General features: G+C 37.9%; 2 protein-coding genes across 14 annotated transcripts in view; one reads left to right on the top strand and one right to left on the bottom strand.

Annotated features, from left to right (window-relative positions):
• synrg (synergin, gamma) overlaps window positions 1-9,474 on the top strand; it is a 47,402-nt gene extending 37,928 nt beyond the window's left edge. For 7 of the 13 annotated variants that reach the window (XM_046862407.1, XM_046862406.1, XM_046862405.1 and 4 more), the window contains 5 exons: window positions 1,971-2,119; window positions 2,627-2,737; window positions 2,927-2,965; window positions 5,558-5,590; window positions 8,565-9,474. In XM_046862407.1, the coding sequence (XP_046718363.1) occupies window positions 1,971-2,119; window positions 2,627-2,737; window positions 2,927-2,965; window positions 5,558-5,590; window positions 8,565-8,696 (464 nt within the window). In that variant the 3' untranslated portion in view covers window positions 8,697-9,474. The remainder of the gene's footprint in view (window positions 1-1,970; window positions 2,120-2,626; window positions 2,738-2,926; window positions 2,966-5,557; window positions 5,591-8,564) is intronic. The other 6 variants (XM_046862401.1, XM_046862400.1, XM_046862399.1 and 3 more) reach the window with 2 other exon arrangements.
• Window positions 9,475-11,918: 2,444 nt separating this feature from the next.
• dusp14 (dual specificity phosphatase 14) overlaps window positions 11,919-20,000 on the bottom strand; it is a 10,438-nt gene continuing 2,356 nt past the window's right edge. Inside the window, exon 2 of the mRNA XM_046862409.1 lies at window positions 11,919-13,758. Within this exon, the coding sequence (XP_046718365.1) occupies window positions 13,030-13,671 (642 nt within the window). The 5' untranslated portion in view covers window positions 13,672-13,758 and the 3' untranslated portion in view covers window positions 11,919-13,029. The remainder of the gene's footprint in view (window positions 13,759-20,000) is intronic.

The raw sequence follows: 20,000 nt of genomic DNA, 5'->3' as shown, positions 1-20,000 counted from the left end.
GGCAAATGGTCACATGCCCAATACAGTAAAGCTGCACATTTTAGAGTGGCCTTTTATTGTGGCCAGCTTGAGGCACACCTGTGCAATAATCATGCTGTCTAATCAGCATCTTGATATGCCTCACCTGTGAGGTGGATGGATTATCTCAGCAAAGGAGAAGTGCTCACTAACACAGATTTAAACAGAGTTGTAGGCTTTTTGTGTACATAGAAAAAGTCTTAGATCTTTGAGTTCAGCTCATAAAAAATGGGGCAAAAACAAGTATTGCATTTATCATTTTGCATTTATTTTATATATATATATATATATATATATATATATATATATATATATATAGTGAGGAAAATAAGTATTTCAACACCCTGCTATTTTGCAAGTTCTCCCACTTAGAAATCATGTCCACTGTGAGAGACATAATCTAAAAAAAAAAAATCCAGAAATCACAATGTATGATTTTTTAACTATTTATTTGTATGATACAGCAGCAAATAAGTATTTGAACACCTGTCTATCAGCTAGAATTCTGACCCTCAAAGACCTGTTAGTCTGCCTTTAAAATGTCCACCTCCACTACATTTATTATCATAAATTAGATGCACCTGTTTGAGGTCGTTAGCTGCATAAAGACACCTGTCCACCCCATACAATCAGTAAGAATCCAACTACTAACATGGCCATGACTGTCACTCTCCCTCAGACTGGGGCTCCATGCAGGATCTCACCTCGTGGGGTCTCAATGATCCTAAGGAAGGTGAGAAATCAGCCCAGAACTACACGGGAGGAGCTGGTCAATGACCTGAAAAGAGCTGGGACCACCGTTTCCAAGGTTACTGTTGGTAATACACTAAGACGTCATGGTTTGAAATCATGCATGGCACGGAAGGTTCCCCTGCTTAAACCAGCACATGTCCAGGCACGTCTTAAGTTTGCCAATGACCATTTGGATGATCCAGAGGAGTCATGGGAGAAAGTCATTTGGTCAGATTAGACCAAAATAGAACTTTTGGGTCATAATTCCCTAAACGTGTTTGGAGGAAGAAGAATGATGAGTACCATCCCAAGAACACCATCCCTACTGTGAAGCATGGGGGTGGTAGCATCATGCTTTGGGGATGTTTTTCTGCACGTGAGACAGGGCGACTGCACTGTATTAAGGAGAGGATGACCGGGGCCATGTACTGCGAGATTTTGGGGAACAACCTCCTTCCCTCAGAGCATTGAAGATGGGTCGAGGCTGGGTCTTCCAACATGACAATGACCAAGCACACAGCCAGGATAACCAAGGAGTGGCTCTGTAAGAAGCATATCAAGGTTCTGGCATGGCCTAGCCAGTCTCCAGACCTAAACCCAATAGAGAATCTTTGGAGGGAGCTCAAACTCCGTGTTTCTCAGCGACAGACCAGAAACCTGACTGATCTAGAGAAGATCTGTGTGGAGGAGTGGGCCAAAATCCCTCCTGCAGTGTGTAAAAACCTGGTGAAAAACTACAGGAAACGTTTGACCTCTGTAATTGCAAACAAAGGCTACTGTACCAAATATTAACATTGACTTTCTCAGGTGTTCAAATACTTATTTGCAGCTGTATTACACATATAGAAATTTAAAAAATCATATATTGTGATTTCTGGATTTTTTTTTTTTAGATTATGTCTCTCACAGTGGACATGCACCTACGATGACAATTTCAGACCCCTCCATGATTTCTAAGTGGGAGAACTTGCAAAATAGCAGGGTGTTCAAATACTTATTTTCCTCACTGTATACTATACATACTATTGTACAATGATATGGTATGGTTATAACTAGTTTATTTTTTAATTGAAAAGTAGCAAAAGTACAATACATTGTAGTGTTATTACAATCACAACTTGGTATTAAATTGAGAGTGTGTGTGTGTGTGTGTGTCTGTGTGTGTGTGTGTGTGTGTGTGTGTGTGTGTGTGTGTGTGTGTGTGTTTGTGTGTTTGATAGGAGTGGTGGAGGTGTATCGTGTGGCCAGGCGAGTGGAGCTGGGCATCAAGGCCACGGCTGTGTGCTCGGAGAAACTGCAGGAGCTGCTGAAGGATATAAGCCGTGTGTGGAACAACCTCATGGGCTTCATGTCTCTGGCCAACGTCTCAGTAAGTAATTCCACCATCAGAATGAAGCACTTCATGCTCCCTGTAGCTTTTTGACACAAATCTCATTTTTTCGTCAGACACTTTTTTTTGTTGTCTTCAGCGAGTTCTTCTGTGCTCTGAGGTGGTGTGAGGCAGATTGCTGGTCAGTGCTGCATAGAGAAAGAACAGAAAGTGGAGAGATAGGTTTGTGCTCAGGCTGAGGTCCACCTCAGGGAGAATATTGCTTTTAAAATGGCAGATGATAATATTAGAGGTGTCTGTGGAAGCGAGTGAGCTCTGGGCAAGAATGAGTGGGAGTTAGAAGAAGTATGTGAATTCTTCTTAATTTTTTTATGCACCCCAAAAGCACCTTGTCTAGTCAGAGGCTTTTTGCTCTTTTTTTGTGGAGGTGTATTGATCAGCAGGCAGAAAGAGCTGCTATAATTCCTCTGCCTACTGAGGCTTAGAAAACTCTTATGGAGCATAGGCATTCATTCTGTGTATGCGTGTCTGTATGTGTGTTTCCAGCCTGATGAAAGCTCTCTGGACTTCTCCTCCTGTATCCTGAGGCCAGGCATCAAGAATGCAAAGGAGTTGGCCTGCGGAGTGTGTCTGCTCAATGTTGATTCACGCAGCAAGGTCTGTATTGCATCTGTATACACATTCCTACCAAGCATGATATATTCATGCACTGCTGTTTTGATTCCTGTTACCTTCAACATGATGTTCCTGAAAGCAAAACAGCAACATTCTCTCAACCAAGCTTTACACAACCATGATCACAAAGGTCTCAGACTGACTTCTGATTTGCATTTGGTTCTTTTGTAGAAGAAGGAGGAGAACACATTCGGACGTCTGTTTAAAAAAGTATGACACCCTGATCTATCTAATGGTGCTTTGGGAAGTTGGTGCTTTTAGTCTGTGGTGCCAAAATGATTCCAGTCTATTGCAGTCAGATGGAAAGTCTGTAACATGAAAGCTACATATTGCTGGGTGTACACTCTCTTAGCTCTGGCAGTTTATTCTCAGTACACAGTTTTTTTGAGGATCAGTCAGGCTGCTGTTTTATTATGCATGCTTCTGTAAAAAAATCTACAGAGTCAGATGATAGAGACAAGTCATTTTGGCACCACAGTTTGGTAGCAGGTGATGTTTCCGAAAAGGAGCAGTTAGTTTAAATGGTGGTGGCACAGTGATAGTATACTCACAGCATTGCCCTCTCACAGCTTCAGGGTCCCTGATTTAATCCTGAGCTCAACGTTCGTATATGTTGAGTTTTAAAGAATCTTCTCATATCAATGTTGGTTTCTTCCAGGTTCTCTGTTTTCTTCCCATCTCCTGAAAACTTTGCATTGGCAAATCCAAATTCCAGGTTCACGCTTAGTTTTTCTGCGATCAACTCCTGTTACACGATAAAAACCATCAGGATGAGTAAATGTTACTTTTTCAAGTAATACATTAGGCTAGAACAGCTGCACAGGGAAACAGCTGATGGCCACTCGATCATGAGCATCGTCATCAGGAAGTTAAGTCTTAAATATTTAAAAATTTTAAAAGCTAAAATATGTTTATATATATATATATATATATATACAGTGGAACCCACTTATCTCGACCTCGGTTATCTCGACAACCCTATTAAGTCGACATTTTTGAAGAGAACCGCCAAATTCTCGCTTTGTCTTAGCAATTTTTATCGGTTATGTCGACTTTTTTTATGTCGCCGAACCCTAATATCCTGAGCACAAGGGGGAAAAATTTGCCATTTAACATCAGGTTTCTCAATCGGCACTGTGCAGCCGCAGAAGAACTCGTGAAAGTGTCGGAAAAATCAAGCCTTACAGATGCTACAGGTGTTGTATTGTATACTGGTGAATCTCTGCTGTTAGTTAGTGCACATATGCATTTTGTTGTGAAATGTTATGCGATGAACGGGAGGCGAAAGCCACGCTTGGTAGGAGCAGCAAAAGCATAGAATGAACACCGGCAGGATCGGGGGGAATCCGCTATGCGCTTTGGGAAGAAAAGAGCAGCCGTTGAGAAGACACATACCGGGATACGCATGCGCGATAACAACGACCGCCGTGAACCAACATATACCAACAATAACGGACAGTGAGAGTGTGGAAGTTTAAATAGGAATAGATGATGATGATAAACGAGCACCATATGTGCGCGATTGAAGCCGGGAGCTTCAGAGAAAGGGGGCGTGGCAGGTGGATTCCTGACAGTTAACAAACATGTATGTACATTTTTATAGCATACCTTCATCAAACAAATCGCGCAACGCTGTTGTGTAAAAACCTCCAAAAACACGTGCATGCACATTCTCATTTATTAACGCACATCATGTACATAAAGAAATTTCAAGCACGTTAATATATTGCCGGCATATTGATTTTCGTTTATCTCGATCATCGGTTACCTCGATGCTTTTTGGCGACCCCATAGGACATCGACATAACCGGGTTCCACTGTATATATATATATATATATATATATATATATATATATATATATATATATACATATATATATATATATATATATATATATATATATATATATATATATATATATATATATATATATATATATATATAGATCAAAAAGTATGTAACAGCTTGTAACAATAATGTACTGATTGGCAAGTTGTTATGGTGGTTCCTCTGCTTCATATTAGGTTGCATCACACCATCCCATTGTTCATTACTTTCCCAAAGCATCAGTCATGTTTTATTCCTTAGTTCTCAAGTCTAGTCAATAAATAACCACAGATTTGGTTCTCTATATGAATGAAAATTGGTATTAGGTTTCCATAATAGTTTAATCGTTTCACACTTTTATTGCGGTGTTCATTGATCGTTTCTTTTAGAGCTAGACCAATACGATAGCTTGGCTGGATTGTTCTTGTAGTTTTTAAAATAGATACTGTATAAAAAATGTTTAAACTTAAAATGTTAATTAAAATAACACATATTGTGAAAATTCATTCAAACTGAAACAAAAAGTAGCCAAATAAATAAAAACAGTTAAATCCAAAATGAATAAAAAAAAACAGCATGTGCCATCAGTGACTGCTCTCTAGAGTCTCTGGCCACTCCAGCAAAAGATACAACCTGGAAAAACTATCTGAAGGATTGTTTGCCGATAGCCAATAGTTTAATCAATCGACCAAATAAATCTCAATCAAAACTGGTGATTCTGTCAAACTCTAGTTTCTTTACTGCATGTTTAACACATTGATTTGCAAGTCTTCACATAGACTCGTGTGCAACTAATCAAATCACAATGAGAAACAATTCGCTTAATGAGCAAGTTGCCTATACCTGTGAGGTGTTTAGCGCTGTAGCACTCAAACACTTGGGGCTCATTGGTGATAAGCTTCCTCTTCATTTAGATACTTTCTTCAGGTTTCTTTGGTTCAGATATCCATAACAATGTTTATGCTAATTCCAGGCACTTGTAAAAGACCCAGGCACCAAGTTAATGGTAACTATTTCCTTTTTTCCCTTAATTTGTCTGAAAGCTTTGACAGGCTGTTATCAGAAATGTTCTCCTCAGGACTGTACCATGGTCTTTACAGCTATTCACATGTAGGTCTTAACTGTTTGAAGCTGGAATCTGATTGCAATTAACCTTTGAGCCCGTCTCTCTCCCAATCGGTTGACCTTTTCACTATCTGTGCACCTCTTACCTTGTCTTTAAGTTCCTGCAGTATGTCTGCATGAAATTAGCCTTTTTAGTTTTGGAATTGTTCATTGAACAGTGGAGTGAGTGTATCATCAAATGTTCCTTATAGCTTAAAAATCACAGCTTTGTAGTCCTGTTATTACTTTAGTGTTTAATAAGAATAAAGTAATTACAAAAAATACTATACCATAGTATTACCATACGGACAGATGTGCATAACTTAATATAAATATAAATCATATTAAAAAACATTGTTCCATTCATAATACAATGTTTTCATAGTCATCACTATTGAAATCAAGACTTACTTACTTATTAGTCTAATAAATAATTAGACTATGTTCTGTCTACTACGATTTTAGTGGATTTACCAGTAGTGATAGCTAGGTTGGATCATACTTGCTGATAACCGATTAACCAACCATTTTTAAAACGGTTAAACGAGATATAAAAAAATGCATCCATGTAAAATATTACTAAAGTTTATTTAAAGAACAAATACTTAAAATTTTTATTATTGGAATTGTGGTAAGTGAAATAATAATGAATATATTAATTAATAAATGATAACTAATTAATGAAATATTTATGCACCTCGCAGCCTCGTATGTAAAAACAAGCAATCAACTCTCGGTGCCTCAACCTCTAATAATACTGTAACTAAGGGAAATTTCAGTTTGAATGCCAATATGTATCATCATATACTTATACATATATACTTATACATATCATATCAATTTTCAAAATATGTCTCTAGCACTGTTCAGGGGGATGTTCCAAATGTGAGGGCCATGTTTTGGGGACCCCTGATCTACAGCTATGCAGTTAAGGTGAACCAGTGCCCACTGTAGCCTCAGATTCCTGTTCTTGGCCCACAGGAGTAGAAGCTGCTGTCGTAGCCTATTCACCTGCGAAGTTCTAAACGTGCATTTTGAGATGCTTTTCTGTTCACCATGGTGGTAAACAGTGCTTAAATTTTTGAAGTTTTTTCTCCTCTGAATTCTCTCATGAACAAGGCATTTGTGCCTACAGAACAGCTGCTTACTGGGTTTATTTGCCAACTATATAGTCAACTCTAGATACTACATGAAAATCCCAGAAGATTTTAAAACCAGCTTATCTGGTATCAATAACCAGTTACAGTCAGAATCACTTTTCTAACATTTTTTTCCATTCTGTTTGATGTTAAAATTAACTAAAGCTCTTGACTCTTTTGGATTGCACTGTTGATTGGATAATCACATTAATTAGCAGAGGTACAGATCAGGTGTTCCTATTCCTAAACTGGGTGAGTGTATGTGTATATGTCTGTATTACAGCCTCTCTGTGTGGGAGAATGAGTCACTATACATGAGTCATGAATATTTCACCAGAAATGCAACCCCTTGAACACACACACACACACACACACACACACACACACACACACACACACACACACACACACACACACAGCAGCTTTAGCGTTCATGAAGATAATAAATTGGCTTTTTAAATGAACTTTATAGCATGTTCATGTTTTACTTCCATATATAGTTAATGTGAGTGGGGAAAAAAAAGTAAAGGTCTCCTTGGAAGGTACATGGGAGTCATAAATACACAGTCACATTGTTAAGTCCAATTAATGACGCACAATACAGGATTTTATATATATATATATATATATATATATATATATATATATATATATATATATATATATATAAAATAATTCCCGAACCAAACTAAACTGTGTGTGTCTCAAAAGCAGTGGTGGACGAAGTACACAAACCATGTAGTTGAGTCACAGTAGAGATACACAGATATTAAATAATAAATAAAAAATGCTACCTTTTAAACTTTCACTTGAGAAAAATTACAAAAGTATTTTCCTTTAAATGCACTTAACTGTCCAATGTACTATAATTTATGATGGCTATAATGTCTTTATTTTCATTTTGATGAGTCTTTTGCTTATTCAACTCAGTTTATGTGAAAAGACTCTGATGTGACTCTCAGCACACTGATCTATTAATAGAATGTTATTAATGAGCCAAACACTGATTGATATCTAATAAAATTATCATGATCCCAGATCCTTCTTTTAAACTACTTCAAATAATCATGCAAATAAGGCCACAGGTGTTGTGGCAAATTATTCAGGAGATTCTTCCATCATTTATTCCTCTCTAAATGTTCTGCTTGCTGTTGAACTGACACTAAACTGTATGTTGGTGGTAAGTAGATACCACTAAGCGTCAATCAGAACAAGTTTAATAAAAGAGCGCGCGCTCAACCCTGATTGGTGACTCTGACCAGTTACATTTTTATCCGCTTATAAATAACAAGGAACGACTGATTTCACTAAATGTAGTTTTAAATGTAGTGAAGTTAAAGTAATAGTGTCCCCAAATGGAAATACTCCAGTAAAGTACAGATATGGGGGAAAAACTGTTTAAGTACAGTAATGAATTACATTTACTTTGTTACTTCCACCACTGCTCAATAGTATGTAATATATATTATTATTTCGAGTTTATTCTGACAGGTAAAGGAATTAAGACGCCTTTTGGGAGCGAAGACATACATTTACATCTGATTGTTTTTCCTATTTTTTCCTTCCATGTTGGTTGTTTCCATTGTCTTTTTAATGCGTCCAACCGCAGTGTGAACAGTTTACACTCCGCAGCTGCCTGTGTTGTTTCGACGTACTCGATTCTCGGTTGAACTCTAATTAATATTATCCAGCCTAAACACTTTCTGTTTCTCCTCTCTTCCCTCCTGTCTCTGACAGGCTTTTAACTCCGAGACTGATAACTTCAAACTGACATACGGTGGGCACCAGTACCATGCAAGCTGTGCTAATTTCTGGATTAACTGCGTCGAGCCCAAGCCTCCTGGCCTCATCCTCCCTGACCTGCTGTGATTCCTCTGATCCATATCTCCTGCTGGGGAACAACTGGCGAACAACCTGAAAGTTCTTTAAATGTTCTGGTTTTGCTTTTTCTTAATTTATTGTCGCTCTTTCTTTTTTCTCTCCACGACTTAAAAAAAAAAAAAAAACCTTCTTCAACTTGGCCTGTTGTGGTACTCGGGGTTTGGTGAATGTGTGCTGTTGTAAAGAAACAAGAAAATCGGTTATTTATTGAGCTGCATCTTTAACTTTTCGTCGTTGTGTTTTTGGCTGTGTGTATCGGTCCGATGTTTAACTGCTGTACGAGCTCGACCCCCATTGCTATCCATGATAAGGAAAGTCGATTGTAGATGAACAGAAATGTGACATTTAGTTAATTGCGTAATTTGAAACAACCAGAAGAATCTTTATATTGGCACATGTTCTATAGATCATGATTGTCTTATATTAAATAGAGAAAGGTGTTTTGCTTTCGCTTATCAGGGCTCATTTAACGGCCAGGAGGGATGGAATTGTCTGAGATGTAATTATATTATTTGGGGATGTTTTATAAAACAGAGACAGGACTATTAAAAAGGGTCTTTTACAACGGGGTGATGTTGGATATATATATTTTTTTTTTTGTAACATGAGATGATGCTTCAGAAGGATGTCGTCTTAAAACTCACTTGTTTTTTCTTCATCTTAAATCAAATGCAGCTTATTTACATGAACTACTGAGTGTTAATAACATGGCTGTATACAGTTATAATGTCTGTTACAATGTCTATTAAATGCTGTGTATTGCTTATTTATTATTATTTTTTAAACCAATGTTTATATAACAGGGTATTTATTCATGTGCACTAAAATTATCTCCATAAAATAATGACGTTAAAATGGACCCAATGTAATTGGAGGAAAGAATACAGCCACTGGCAGATGTTTTCATTCTCGATGTAGCTGATCGTAATCACAGACAAGCAGCCGGTGTCCAGATGTTCGCGAATGGCTTCATTGTTATCGATCCATTTCCTGTTAATTTCTGCGCATCTAACCGTTCACGTCGATGGGTAAAGATAATGATGGAATGAGCAAAGCGCACACCATGTTAATGTTAAATTCTCAGTTTTGACTGGTCTGGAGATGTTTTCCACATTCTATTTATGATCGGAATTCTATGGTTTTATGTATCAGGGCATAAAAAATGATCAGGTCCTTATCAGGTCTTAAAATTAGGTTATAAAACCCTAGATGAGCAACAACACATGACAAATTACTCAGACATTGTCATATATTACAAAAATAAATCTAAAATGGAGCAGCCATATCTAGTGAAAAACACCATTATTAGTTCCATAGGAATTTAGTGGCAAAGTCGCAGCCCGGTGCTGCTAATTAAATGCTCCTGATTAAGTCATGATCACAAGTGTATAGACCACTTCTAAAAAAAAAAAAGCAGGTGTGTGCTAATCCCAATGAGGAAAAAACAGCAGTGATATGCAATTGTTGCTGCCCATCAGTCTTGGAAGGGTTATAAGGCCGTTTTCTAATCAATTTAATGTCCATCATTCTACAGTAAGGACGATTATTCACAAGTGTGAAACATTTATAGTTGTCTATCTTTGGCTGTTCCAGCTAATTCACCGAAATGTCAAAATGACATATCATTACACTACAGGCCCCGTTAAGCATGTTAAATATAAATGTTCATGATGGTACCGTTAGAAAAAGACTCAACAGTTATGTTTTGTTTGCAAGGTTTAGCTGAAACCAAACTGAACATATCGGCTGTTGAGCACAGTGGTAAAGGGGTAATGGTTTGGGCTGATTTGTAGCCACAAGCCTTGGGCACCTTGCAGTCATTAAGTTGGCCATGAACTTCTCTGTATACCAACGTATTCGTGTCCCCAATGTGTTGCCCCAAAGTTGTAAGCAAAACATTTTTTTTTTTAATTATTTATGCTGTTGCTTTACAATTTCCCTTCAGGACAATGCTCCTGTGCACCAAGCAACCTACATGAAGACATGGTTTGCCAGGGATGGAGTGAAAGAACCGGAGAGCTCTGACCTCAATCGTAATCACACATTGCACCCAAGAGCAACTTACCTGACATCAGTGTCTGATCTTATTAATGTTCATGCCCCAAAATCTGGTGGAGGTTCAACAAACACATCATATTTGGTCATATAATTTTTGGATCCTTTAAGCATTGTGGGACTGGACAGATTTTGGCTATTCAGGGACAAATAGTGTATGTATACTATAGCGTGTGATAACTAGAACAAAATGTTTTAATAATAATAATAAATGGTACAATTTTTATTACGTGAAGAATTGTTAATGCCAGCTGTGGTTTAAAAGGGGTAGCTTGGGGTCATAACCCATGCCATGCTTTATTAAACAAAAAATATTACTTTTCTTAATCTTCCTAATTTTATCAGCCTGATGTTACCCTTGAAGGAAAATATGTAGAAATTAGCCATCTGTATACGCAGGGCCAGTGCTTGCTACTGTACAGTGCATCACTTTTTCTACATTTTATGTTAAAGCCTTATTACAAAAGGGATTCAATTCATACCGTTTATAAGAATGATGATAGTGGCTTTGTGATCGTGTACGTGTGCTTATGTGATTACAATACGGGTGCAAAGTTTCGAAGAAACAACTCAAATCAGGGTGATGCATGATGTGGAACAGAGCGACGAGGGCTCCTCACAATGGCGGCTCAACCAGCCTTCATATTCTCTGGTGTGAGGGGCATTCAAACACCACCTAGGGACTTCTTTTTTAAGGCTGAACCCATTTCATTGAAATTAGCAGCCAGGACACAGTCATTAAGTCCTAATTGGTTATGACGCCAAAATTCCTTTTTGCCCAGCAGTCCCACTGTCACCAATCTTATCAGAGGCTCGTTGTGCACCATTTTAACTAATGGCAAGGTTCTAAACGAGTTCGTACTGGTTCCAAACAATTATAGAAGCCCCAGTCTCCAACTCCTAGTTCTAAAATTTCCCGTTTCCATGCGCCACCTTGTATTTGATGAATCAGTTATTCTTGCATGTTTTAGGAAACTAGCTTCTGTAATTAGAAAAATAACAAATACACTGTGTATAATGTGCAAAATACGCAAAAGAAAATTAGGTCTTCTTGTAAATTTGCTGGAGTGCCCCAGAAAAACGTCAATTGACTCAAGTCTGCATGTATAAATGTATAATACCTACAAACAGGCATTGCAAAAAAAACGAAACGTGTTTATTTTCTTAACACTTTATTAATTTCAGCATAATTATTCATATTCTCAACTTTTTTATATTATTTTATGACATGACTAGACAGTTGACTTTATGAATACTCTCCCTCATGACTTCTCCAGCCATAATCATATAAATGAGTGTGTATTAAAAAAAAATGCTTAATAGGACAAACAATGAATTATTTGTAAACTAAGAAGAAAACTGCAAAAGTATCAAAAGGATTCAATGATCTGTTCAATTCAATTAGGAAATATACTAAAACACAGCTCCCAAATGTCTTTGACAGCACCATTTTTTTCTGGTTCCCACCTGTTCTTATCCATAATGATGCTTATTTATTTATTATAAAATCATTTAATAAAGCAGACCAGTTCATTTTTATCATTATTATTCTCAGTAGTTTGACTGGTCATTTAAACATGTTTCCTCTAAAATCCAATAACCCAAAAACAAGTAGCCTAGAAAGAATGTTAACTTGGACCTACTGTGTCAGAGGAAAGTTCAGGAATAAAAAGGATATATGGCTTTAATAAACAGCCAACATGTAATTATACACATGTAAATAATAAGGCCAATATTTAATTAGTTTGATTACGTTCATTAAATAAAACCCTGGTTTAAGTGAACCTATTCCAAAATGCTGAGGCTTTTACTTACTTTCCCTAAACAATCCTATTCAGAAATCTACTTAAAAATGCTACCAGTAATCGAGGACAGATTGCTGCCTCAGAGAAAAGATATCAGGACAACTGGAACATCATCATCATATTATTCAGAGCCAATTCAGATACTTTCATCACTTTCTTACAGTGCCTTAAAAGTTGGACTTCGGCTTCCCACCTCAAGATCATCTTCCCAAACTAGAATAGCTCAATGTCTGTTACTGTGGATGTCACCTGGAATCTCAACTTGGTCTTTCTTCCTGCTCTCTCACCACTGGAGGAAAAAAAAAGACAGTGGTGTGTGTCTCAGTGTTCAACACTCAACATTGACGTTTGTCTCGGTGTTTGCGAATTGTCAGCAGCCTGGGCGATTCACTGAGTTCACTGATCAGATTCCTGCTCACCTTCCATTGTTCCTGTATCGGGAAAAAGCCCCACTTCTTTCTTTACAGGCCCCAGTAAGGTGCCAGGTTCCTACGATCACGCTCGTAAACATCGGGAATGACCCCGTATGGCGTCTGAACCATCTTCACGGAGGTCTTGCCGAAGAGTTTGCGCTCGTAGTCAATAAGCTGGCGCCAAAACCCACCGTTGGGCCGAATGACAGGCCGTCGCGCCTTTACCCAGGCATGTGCCTCAGCTAGAGACACGCCGTGGTACTTCATGAGGTAGGCGAGGCAGAGCGAGGCTGAGCGACTTACGCCGGCAGCGCAGTGCACCAGCACGGCACCGTGCTTCCGCCCCACGCTGTGGATCTTGTCTGCTACGCTGTCGAAGTACAGCGCTATAGGCGAGTGTGGTGCATCTGCCAGCGGAACCTTTACATACTCCACATGTGGCCAGTTGAAATTTGGCAGCTCGATGGTGGCATTTACTACGCACGTGATTCCCTTGGAAAGCAGCAGGCCACGATTGGATGCTATGGCACCCCGACTGAGGAATAGCGTAGGGGTGATTTGGGCGATGCCACCGAGCAAACTGCCCTGCTCAGCCAATAGTCTGGGCACAGCCGGACTCGGCATTGTGGAGCTGCGGTGGTGGTGATGATGATGCTGGTTGTGGAAGAAACCTTGGCTGCGGGAGCCCATTTAGGAAGCGATCTGGAACAAGCTCAGGAACTTCAAGTGTAATTGTAGGTGTTCCTCAGAAATCCGCCATCATTTTAAGCAGTAGATCTGAAACAAACCAAGCAACATGCAAATTCGTTTAAAAGTGAAAATAAAAGCCAAGCGATTCCTAATGTGTCTTGAGGAACATATTGTTCTAAAACCAGGGTCCCCAAACACCTTTTGGAACGGCCCTCTGAACAATGCCAGAGTTAAAAAATGTCAACTTTAAATGTTTTACTCATATCATATCTGTATTTGATAATAAAATAAATCATTTTAATAAACTAAATAAACTAATACTTTTAGACAAAATATTAATAGAGGTCGGGGGAACTGATAGTCATTTGCCAGCAAAAATCCATACCGATAGTCATTACTGTGATTATCACGAGAGCGGCCACTAGAAGCGAATCATTGAAACCACGTGCTGTTTGTTTTTACACACGAGATGGCGTGCTGCACGGAGAGCGCTTTATTATATTTACAAATTAGATTTATTAATGAATATATGAATATTTATTTTCTTTAGCACATTTTCATGATTCAGTACTGGGGTTTTTTTTGTAATAAAGTTAAGTACTATTTTACATGGAATGTTTTTTATCCAGTATCCATTTTAAATCGGTTATCGGCAAGTACGATCCAACCTAGCTAGCGGTATCGGTAAAATGTCTAGTCGATCTCTAGACCCTAACCTAATTATTTGTTAGATTCATCCACCAACCATATGCATAAATAAATGTTTTGATTTCAATAGTGATGTATATGAAGAAATGGTAATGCTTTTAATAGGCTTTATATCTCTTGTAAAGTAATGCTCATTTGTGTGTGTGTGTGTGTGTATATATATATATATATATATATATATATATATATATATATATATATATATAAAACAAAATAATAAACCAATCTAGTATATAAAAACATTTAAAATAATAAAATCTCCACAATAATACTGCTAGTCACTCCGGCCCATGTCATTTTCTGTTTCAGACCGACTCTACCCCCAACTAAAGAAAGGAAAAATTATGTGGCCCTCACAGAAAAAACTTAAATCGATCTTAAATTGATCTAAAACAAGTGAATTTTCTTTGAATGTACTTTAAACATGAAAATAAACAAGATATCTGTTCACAGCATAATATCTAACAAACTGTTGATATGCTTCATTCTAAATAATGAAATGACTCAGCTTCTTTCCACCGGCCAGAGACATTAGCATTAGCATGCTTGGGTGGTGATGCAGGGTTAAGATGAACTAATTGCTACTCAATGAGGTGTGCTCAGGGTGCTGTTTACTCATGGACCAGGAGGAGGCTGATGAACAAAAGATCAGAAGGTGATCATGAAATCAGATATTACAGATTACAGCAAGGTGAGTGTTACCACAATGCAAACAAAAGCCAGTGAAAAGTGAGATTTTTTTATCAACATTTCTTTAGTTTCAGCTTAACCAGGGAACCATGAAGTGAGCTTTGGATTGCAACTGATACTGACTGACTAACAAACTATTTTAGACTTAATGGAATTAAACTTTGTTACACAACTGCCCATTTTGATATAGTACACATAGAAGGAACCATACAGAGGGAAATTGTTTCTAAATCACACTCAATCAGATGAAGATAGATTCCCTTTTGAAATAATAGAGAGGAATTTCTAAATTTAAAATGCATACTCTGAATCTATGAATTTCTTTAAAGCTGCTTTTTGGCGAATTTATTTCCGCTGCTCAGCTTGAAACCGTGCATTTCACACCAAGGCCTTCAGTAGTGTCCTCCCTGAGTCAATTCACCGCTTACAACCGTCATTATGACGCCACGGCTATAGATGCCATCAGTATTATACAGAAATACAGTATAACAGAGTGCTGCATCACAGACATGTATCTCCAGTGAGAATAAATGCCATTACTAAAGCGAGAAACCTAATGTACACAATTCAGCAAGTCTCCTTTCACTGCAGCCACAGCTGACATCATCATCTCTAGCAGAAGCATCGAGATGTACCCGAACCCTCATAAAATGACCCCTGGTTTTCTCTGCATTTGTTCCATAGGTTACACTTTTCTTGGGAATTAAAAATTTAGGCAAATTGTGTGTTTTTGTGCAAATTCTATAAGAATGAAAACGCAAAAAGCTCAACAACTGTTTTGAACTGTTTTATATATGCAACCAAATCAATCTCTTCTTTTCTGTCAGTCATTGTGGAATGAAAATACAGTGGAACCCAATTATCTCGCCCTCGGTTACCTCGACAACACTATTAAGTCGACGTTTTTTAAGTGGTATCGCCAAATTCTCGCTTTTTCTAAGCATTTTTTATCGGTTATGTTTTTTATGTTGCCGAACCCTGATATCTCGAGCACAAGGGGGGAAAAATTTGCCATTTAACGTAGGTTATCTCGGTGCAGCCGCAGAAGAACTCGTGGAAGTGGCGGAAAAATCAAGGCTTACAGCTGCTACAGGTGTTGTATTGTATACTGGTGAATCTCTGCTGTTAGTTAGTGCACATATGCCTTTTGTTGTTAAATATAATGCGATGAACGGGAGGCGAAAGCCGCGCTTGGTAGGAGCGCAGCGCGGAACGTGGGATGAGCAGCAAAAGCATAGAATGAACACTTGCTTGCTGACCATGTAATGAAAGGATGTGAAAATACAGATGAGTTCTAAAGCCTGCGAGCGAGCCTGGAGTAAGCAAATTGCAGATTGGTTGAACAACAGCCTCAAACAACACAGGGTATGTGGTCTATCCAGTCAGATAGGAACTCTTATACAGACAGTTGGTTGTACTGCTTCTAGAAGGAGCGCACCCAAAAAAAAAAAATAAATTAAATTAAATAAAGAGAAAAGGCTATTGGGAATAATTGTATACATATTCATGGACGAAATATATTAAAACGTAAATCAGTCACTCTAAAAGCGTTTAAGTCATCACAGAAGGCCTTGCTGGCCTGGACGGTCTGCCACTGTTCTGACTATTTAATACTATTTGCAACCAGTTATGCAATAATAACTTTGCTTATAATAATCTAAACTTTGGGGGATTTTTACAGGCACTGGTTCCCTCAATCTAATATTTAACATTATTTGGGGTCCCACTATGCATCATGTGGACTCAAATTTTACAGAACCTCAGTGTGTTATAACACTACAATATCATCGGTGGTGGATAGTAATGTAATGTAATGTAATGTAATGTAAACTAAAGTAATGTAATTTGTTACTGTACCTCAATAGCTTTTTCACGTATCCGTACTTTTCTTAATTATTTTCACTTTACTACATTTCAAAGTTAGAGATCTTACTTTTTTACTCAACTACATTTTGTGAAATCAGTTATTCCTTTTTATTTATTAACAGATAAAAACTAAACTGGTCAAACACAGCAAGACACCAATCAGGCGTGCACTGTTTTGAACTTGTTCTGATTGACGCTTGGTGGTATCTACCTACAACCTACATACAGTTCAGCATCATTTCAACAGCAAGCAGAACATTTAGAGAGGAAAAATTATGGAAGAAACTCCTGACTCGAACTCGCCACAACACCCGTGGCCTTATTTGTTGTGATTTTTTTTAAAGGTTTTGTGCTAATGATAATTGTAAAAGATATCAATTATTCTATTAATAGATCGGTGTACTAAGAATAACAGAGTCTTAGGAACATTATAGCCATAATAAATGATAGTACTTTGTATACTTAAGTTCATTTTAAGGCTAATATTTTTGTACTTTTATTTAAGTAAAAGTTTAAAGGGGGCACTTTTACTTTTACAGGAGTCATATTTTGCTGAGTGTATCTCTACTACATAACTCAACTACATGTTTTTTTTTAACTTCATCTAACAATGAATATCATAGATAATGTGTTCTGTGCAATGCAGCCCTGGAGCATGGATATGTCTATCTTTGCATCCACCTTCTGCTTATGGAGAATGGGGTGCTTGCAGGGAAATGCAGATCTGCCTTCTAGTAATGGGTCGTTCATGAACATTCAGTTTGAACGAGTCTATAATGTGACTCAAAGAATGAGTCGTTTCAAAGAGTGATTCATTAATTTTCTGTGTGACTCTCATTATTGCTACACAATGCAATAGATCAGAAATTTTTTGGTCCAAATCTTGACATTATTGTTACACTAATTATGGGAGTCACGTGACATAAGAACGGACAAGAAGACACATACAAGAAAATTTAAAGGTATCAGATTTTTCCTTTGCTGCATTAAAGGGCTGAAATTATTCCATGAGTAACCTCAAGCACTGTGTTTCCCCACGGACCATTAATACTGACACACCATCCACTAAACTCAGGTAAACACAGAAGACACTGCAGAATAAAAAAAGGAGCGAGAAGATTCAGGCCAAAAAAAAGACAAAGTTTTCAAAGTTTGGAAACTAAATCATAAAGAAAACACTGTACAGTGCGGTTTTTGAAATTGAACATTGATTTTTTTATTTTTATGATTTCTAATTTATATTTGCATTTTGATGTAAGATGCAATTAAATGCACTAAATGGGTTTAGTTTTCAGAGATATTCTCGTATGCAATTTCAGCAATAAACATTTATTTTTTTCTAAAAAGGAAACAAATTACTTGTTCATTTTAAGAAACCCGTCATATTTTCTCTTGTATATTTAGTATTGCTCGATTCCTCGATTCGAATAATCGGTAGAATACACGATTATTAAAACAATCCATAGCTGTAGCCCTACTGCATTGTCATATTTACATTATTGGAAGTTGGTGTATGTAGGTGTGTTGGGGATCTGCTTATTGAAAATGTAACAGTTTATTTCTTATCAAAGGAACAAAATGAACTAAATGACCCAGACAAAAGATTAGTTCATTTTGATGAACAGGATTCACTAAAATGATCTGATCTTCCCATCACTACTGCCTTCATTCTCTCCCTCTTTCTCTCTCATTTAATTAAAGCTCTCTGCAAATGTAATATATCACACTTCATCACTTCATCACTTCCCTGCAAGGTGTTTCAGGGTCCAGCAGGCTCCACTGCACTCTGATGAAAGCTTCTCTCAACTTGATTATCAGGCAACAAATATCAGAGCAGAAACAGTAAATATGCATTGAATCTGATGGCTGTGCAGGCAGCAACTGTGCCTCCTCCTCACACTATCATGTTTTCCATGCCGGTGTGTCAGGAGCAACATGTGGCGGCTTCAGCCATCCTCTCTCCCACAACATCCTCCTCTAAGTATGTTTCTTCGCAGTCAATCTGATGCCTATGTACCCCTTTAATAATCTCATCCCATCTGTTTTTCTCGGGTGCGCCGGGAATCAGCGTGTCACGCTCAATCTGCGAGTCCAGCTGCTGCAAGTGTCTTTGAACCTCTTTTGTTTTGTAAATCAGCCGATTACAAATTCTGCAAGGGTAACGTCTGTCTTCTGAATCGGGCTCAGACGAACCGCTCGTCATTGTCCTGTCAATCATTATTCACCACATATGTTCTGGAAGTGTTGCTATGGTGCCTGTGTGTCGAGCTGAAATCCAAGGTAGGCATGGGAACACAAACGGAAAGAAACCTGATACTGTGACTCCATTGAAGTGACAAACAAATCTTACTGCTGTTTGCGTTTCAGTGGTCCGGTGACCAGACAGGTCACACATGAACAAAACAACCTTTCCCAGATCCTGCTCTAGCAGAAGAAAGCACATGCGTGACCAACTATGGAGCTTTTTTCTTGGTGGGGTGGTGGAGCCTTTGTCTCATTGCCAATATAATACAGAACCAATATGGTATACAAATATATTAGTTCTTCTTTTTTTTCTTTCTAAATGTTAAAGCAGGTTTCAGAATGTTTTATACGAAGGATCGAGAGTGCTTTATTTTTTTCTTCATATCATCAGTGCAGCAGAAAGTCACATTAGAGTGGATTTTATTCTGAGGTTAGTTTTAATTTGTTTCGGGTTGTCTACCTATCCACCCATGTATTCTCTACAATCCCACATCGCACTAGACCCTAGATTTGACTTATTATTGACTGATTTTCTGCCAAACAACACTCTCAGGAGGTTTCTTTCATAATATATATATGTTTTCTTTAAAAGTCTTCAAGATCTGGTGGTGGTGGGGTCCATATCCCTGATTTATTTCAATATATATGTACTATGGAAACGATTTGTTTTCATCTTTGTTGCATGACTTACACGGCTGGTCACATGGCAAAGCTAGTACAGGCAACGAGACACTTCACAAGTTAACACGAGTTCATAAGCGTTGCTTCAATAACATGGAATTGCCTATAGGCCAAAGAAACCAGGCATGCAAAAGATCGTG

The sequence above is a fragment of the Silurus meridionalis genome, chromosome 12, assembly GCF_014805685.1.
Source record: "Silurus meridionalis isolate SWU-2019-XX chromosome 12, ASM1480568v1, whole genome shotgun sequence".
In the NCBI taxonomy this organism is placed as follows: domain Eukaryota; kingdom Metazoa; phylum Chordata; class Actinopteri; order Siluriformes; family Siluridae; genus Silurus; species Silurus meridionalis.
The sequence above is the reverse complement of the archived record's forward strand: the minus strand, read 5'-3'. Positions and strand labels throughout refer to the sequence as shown.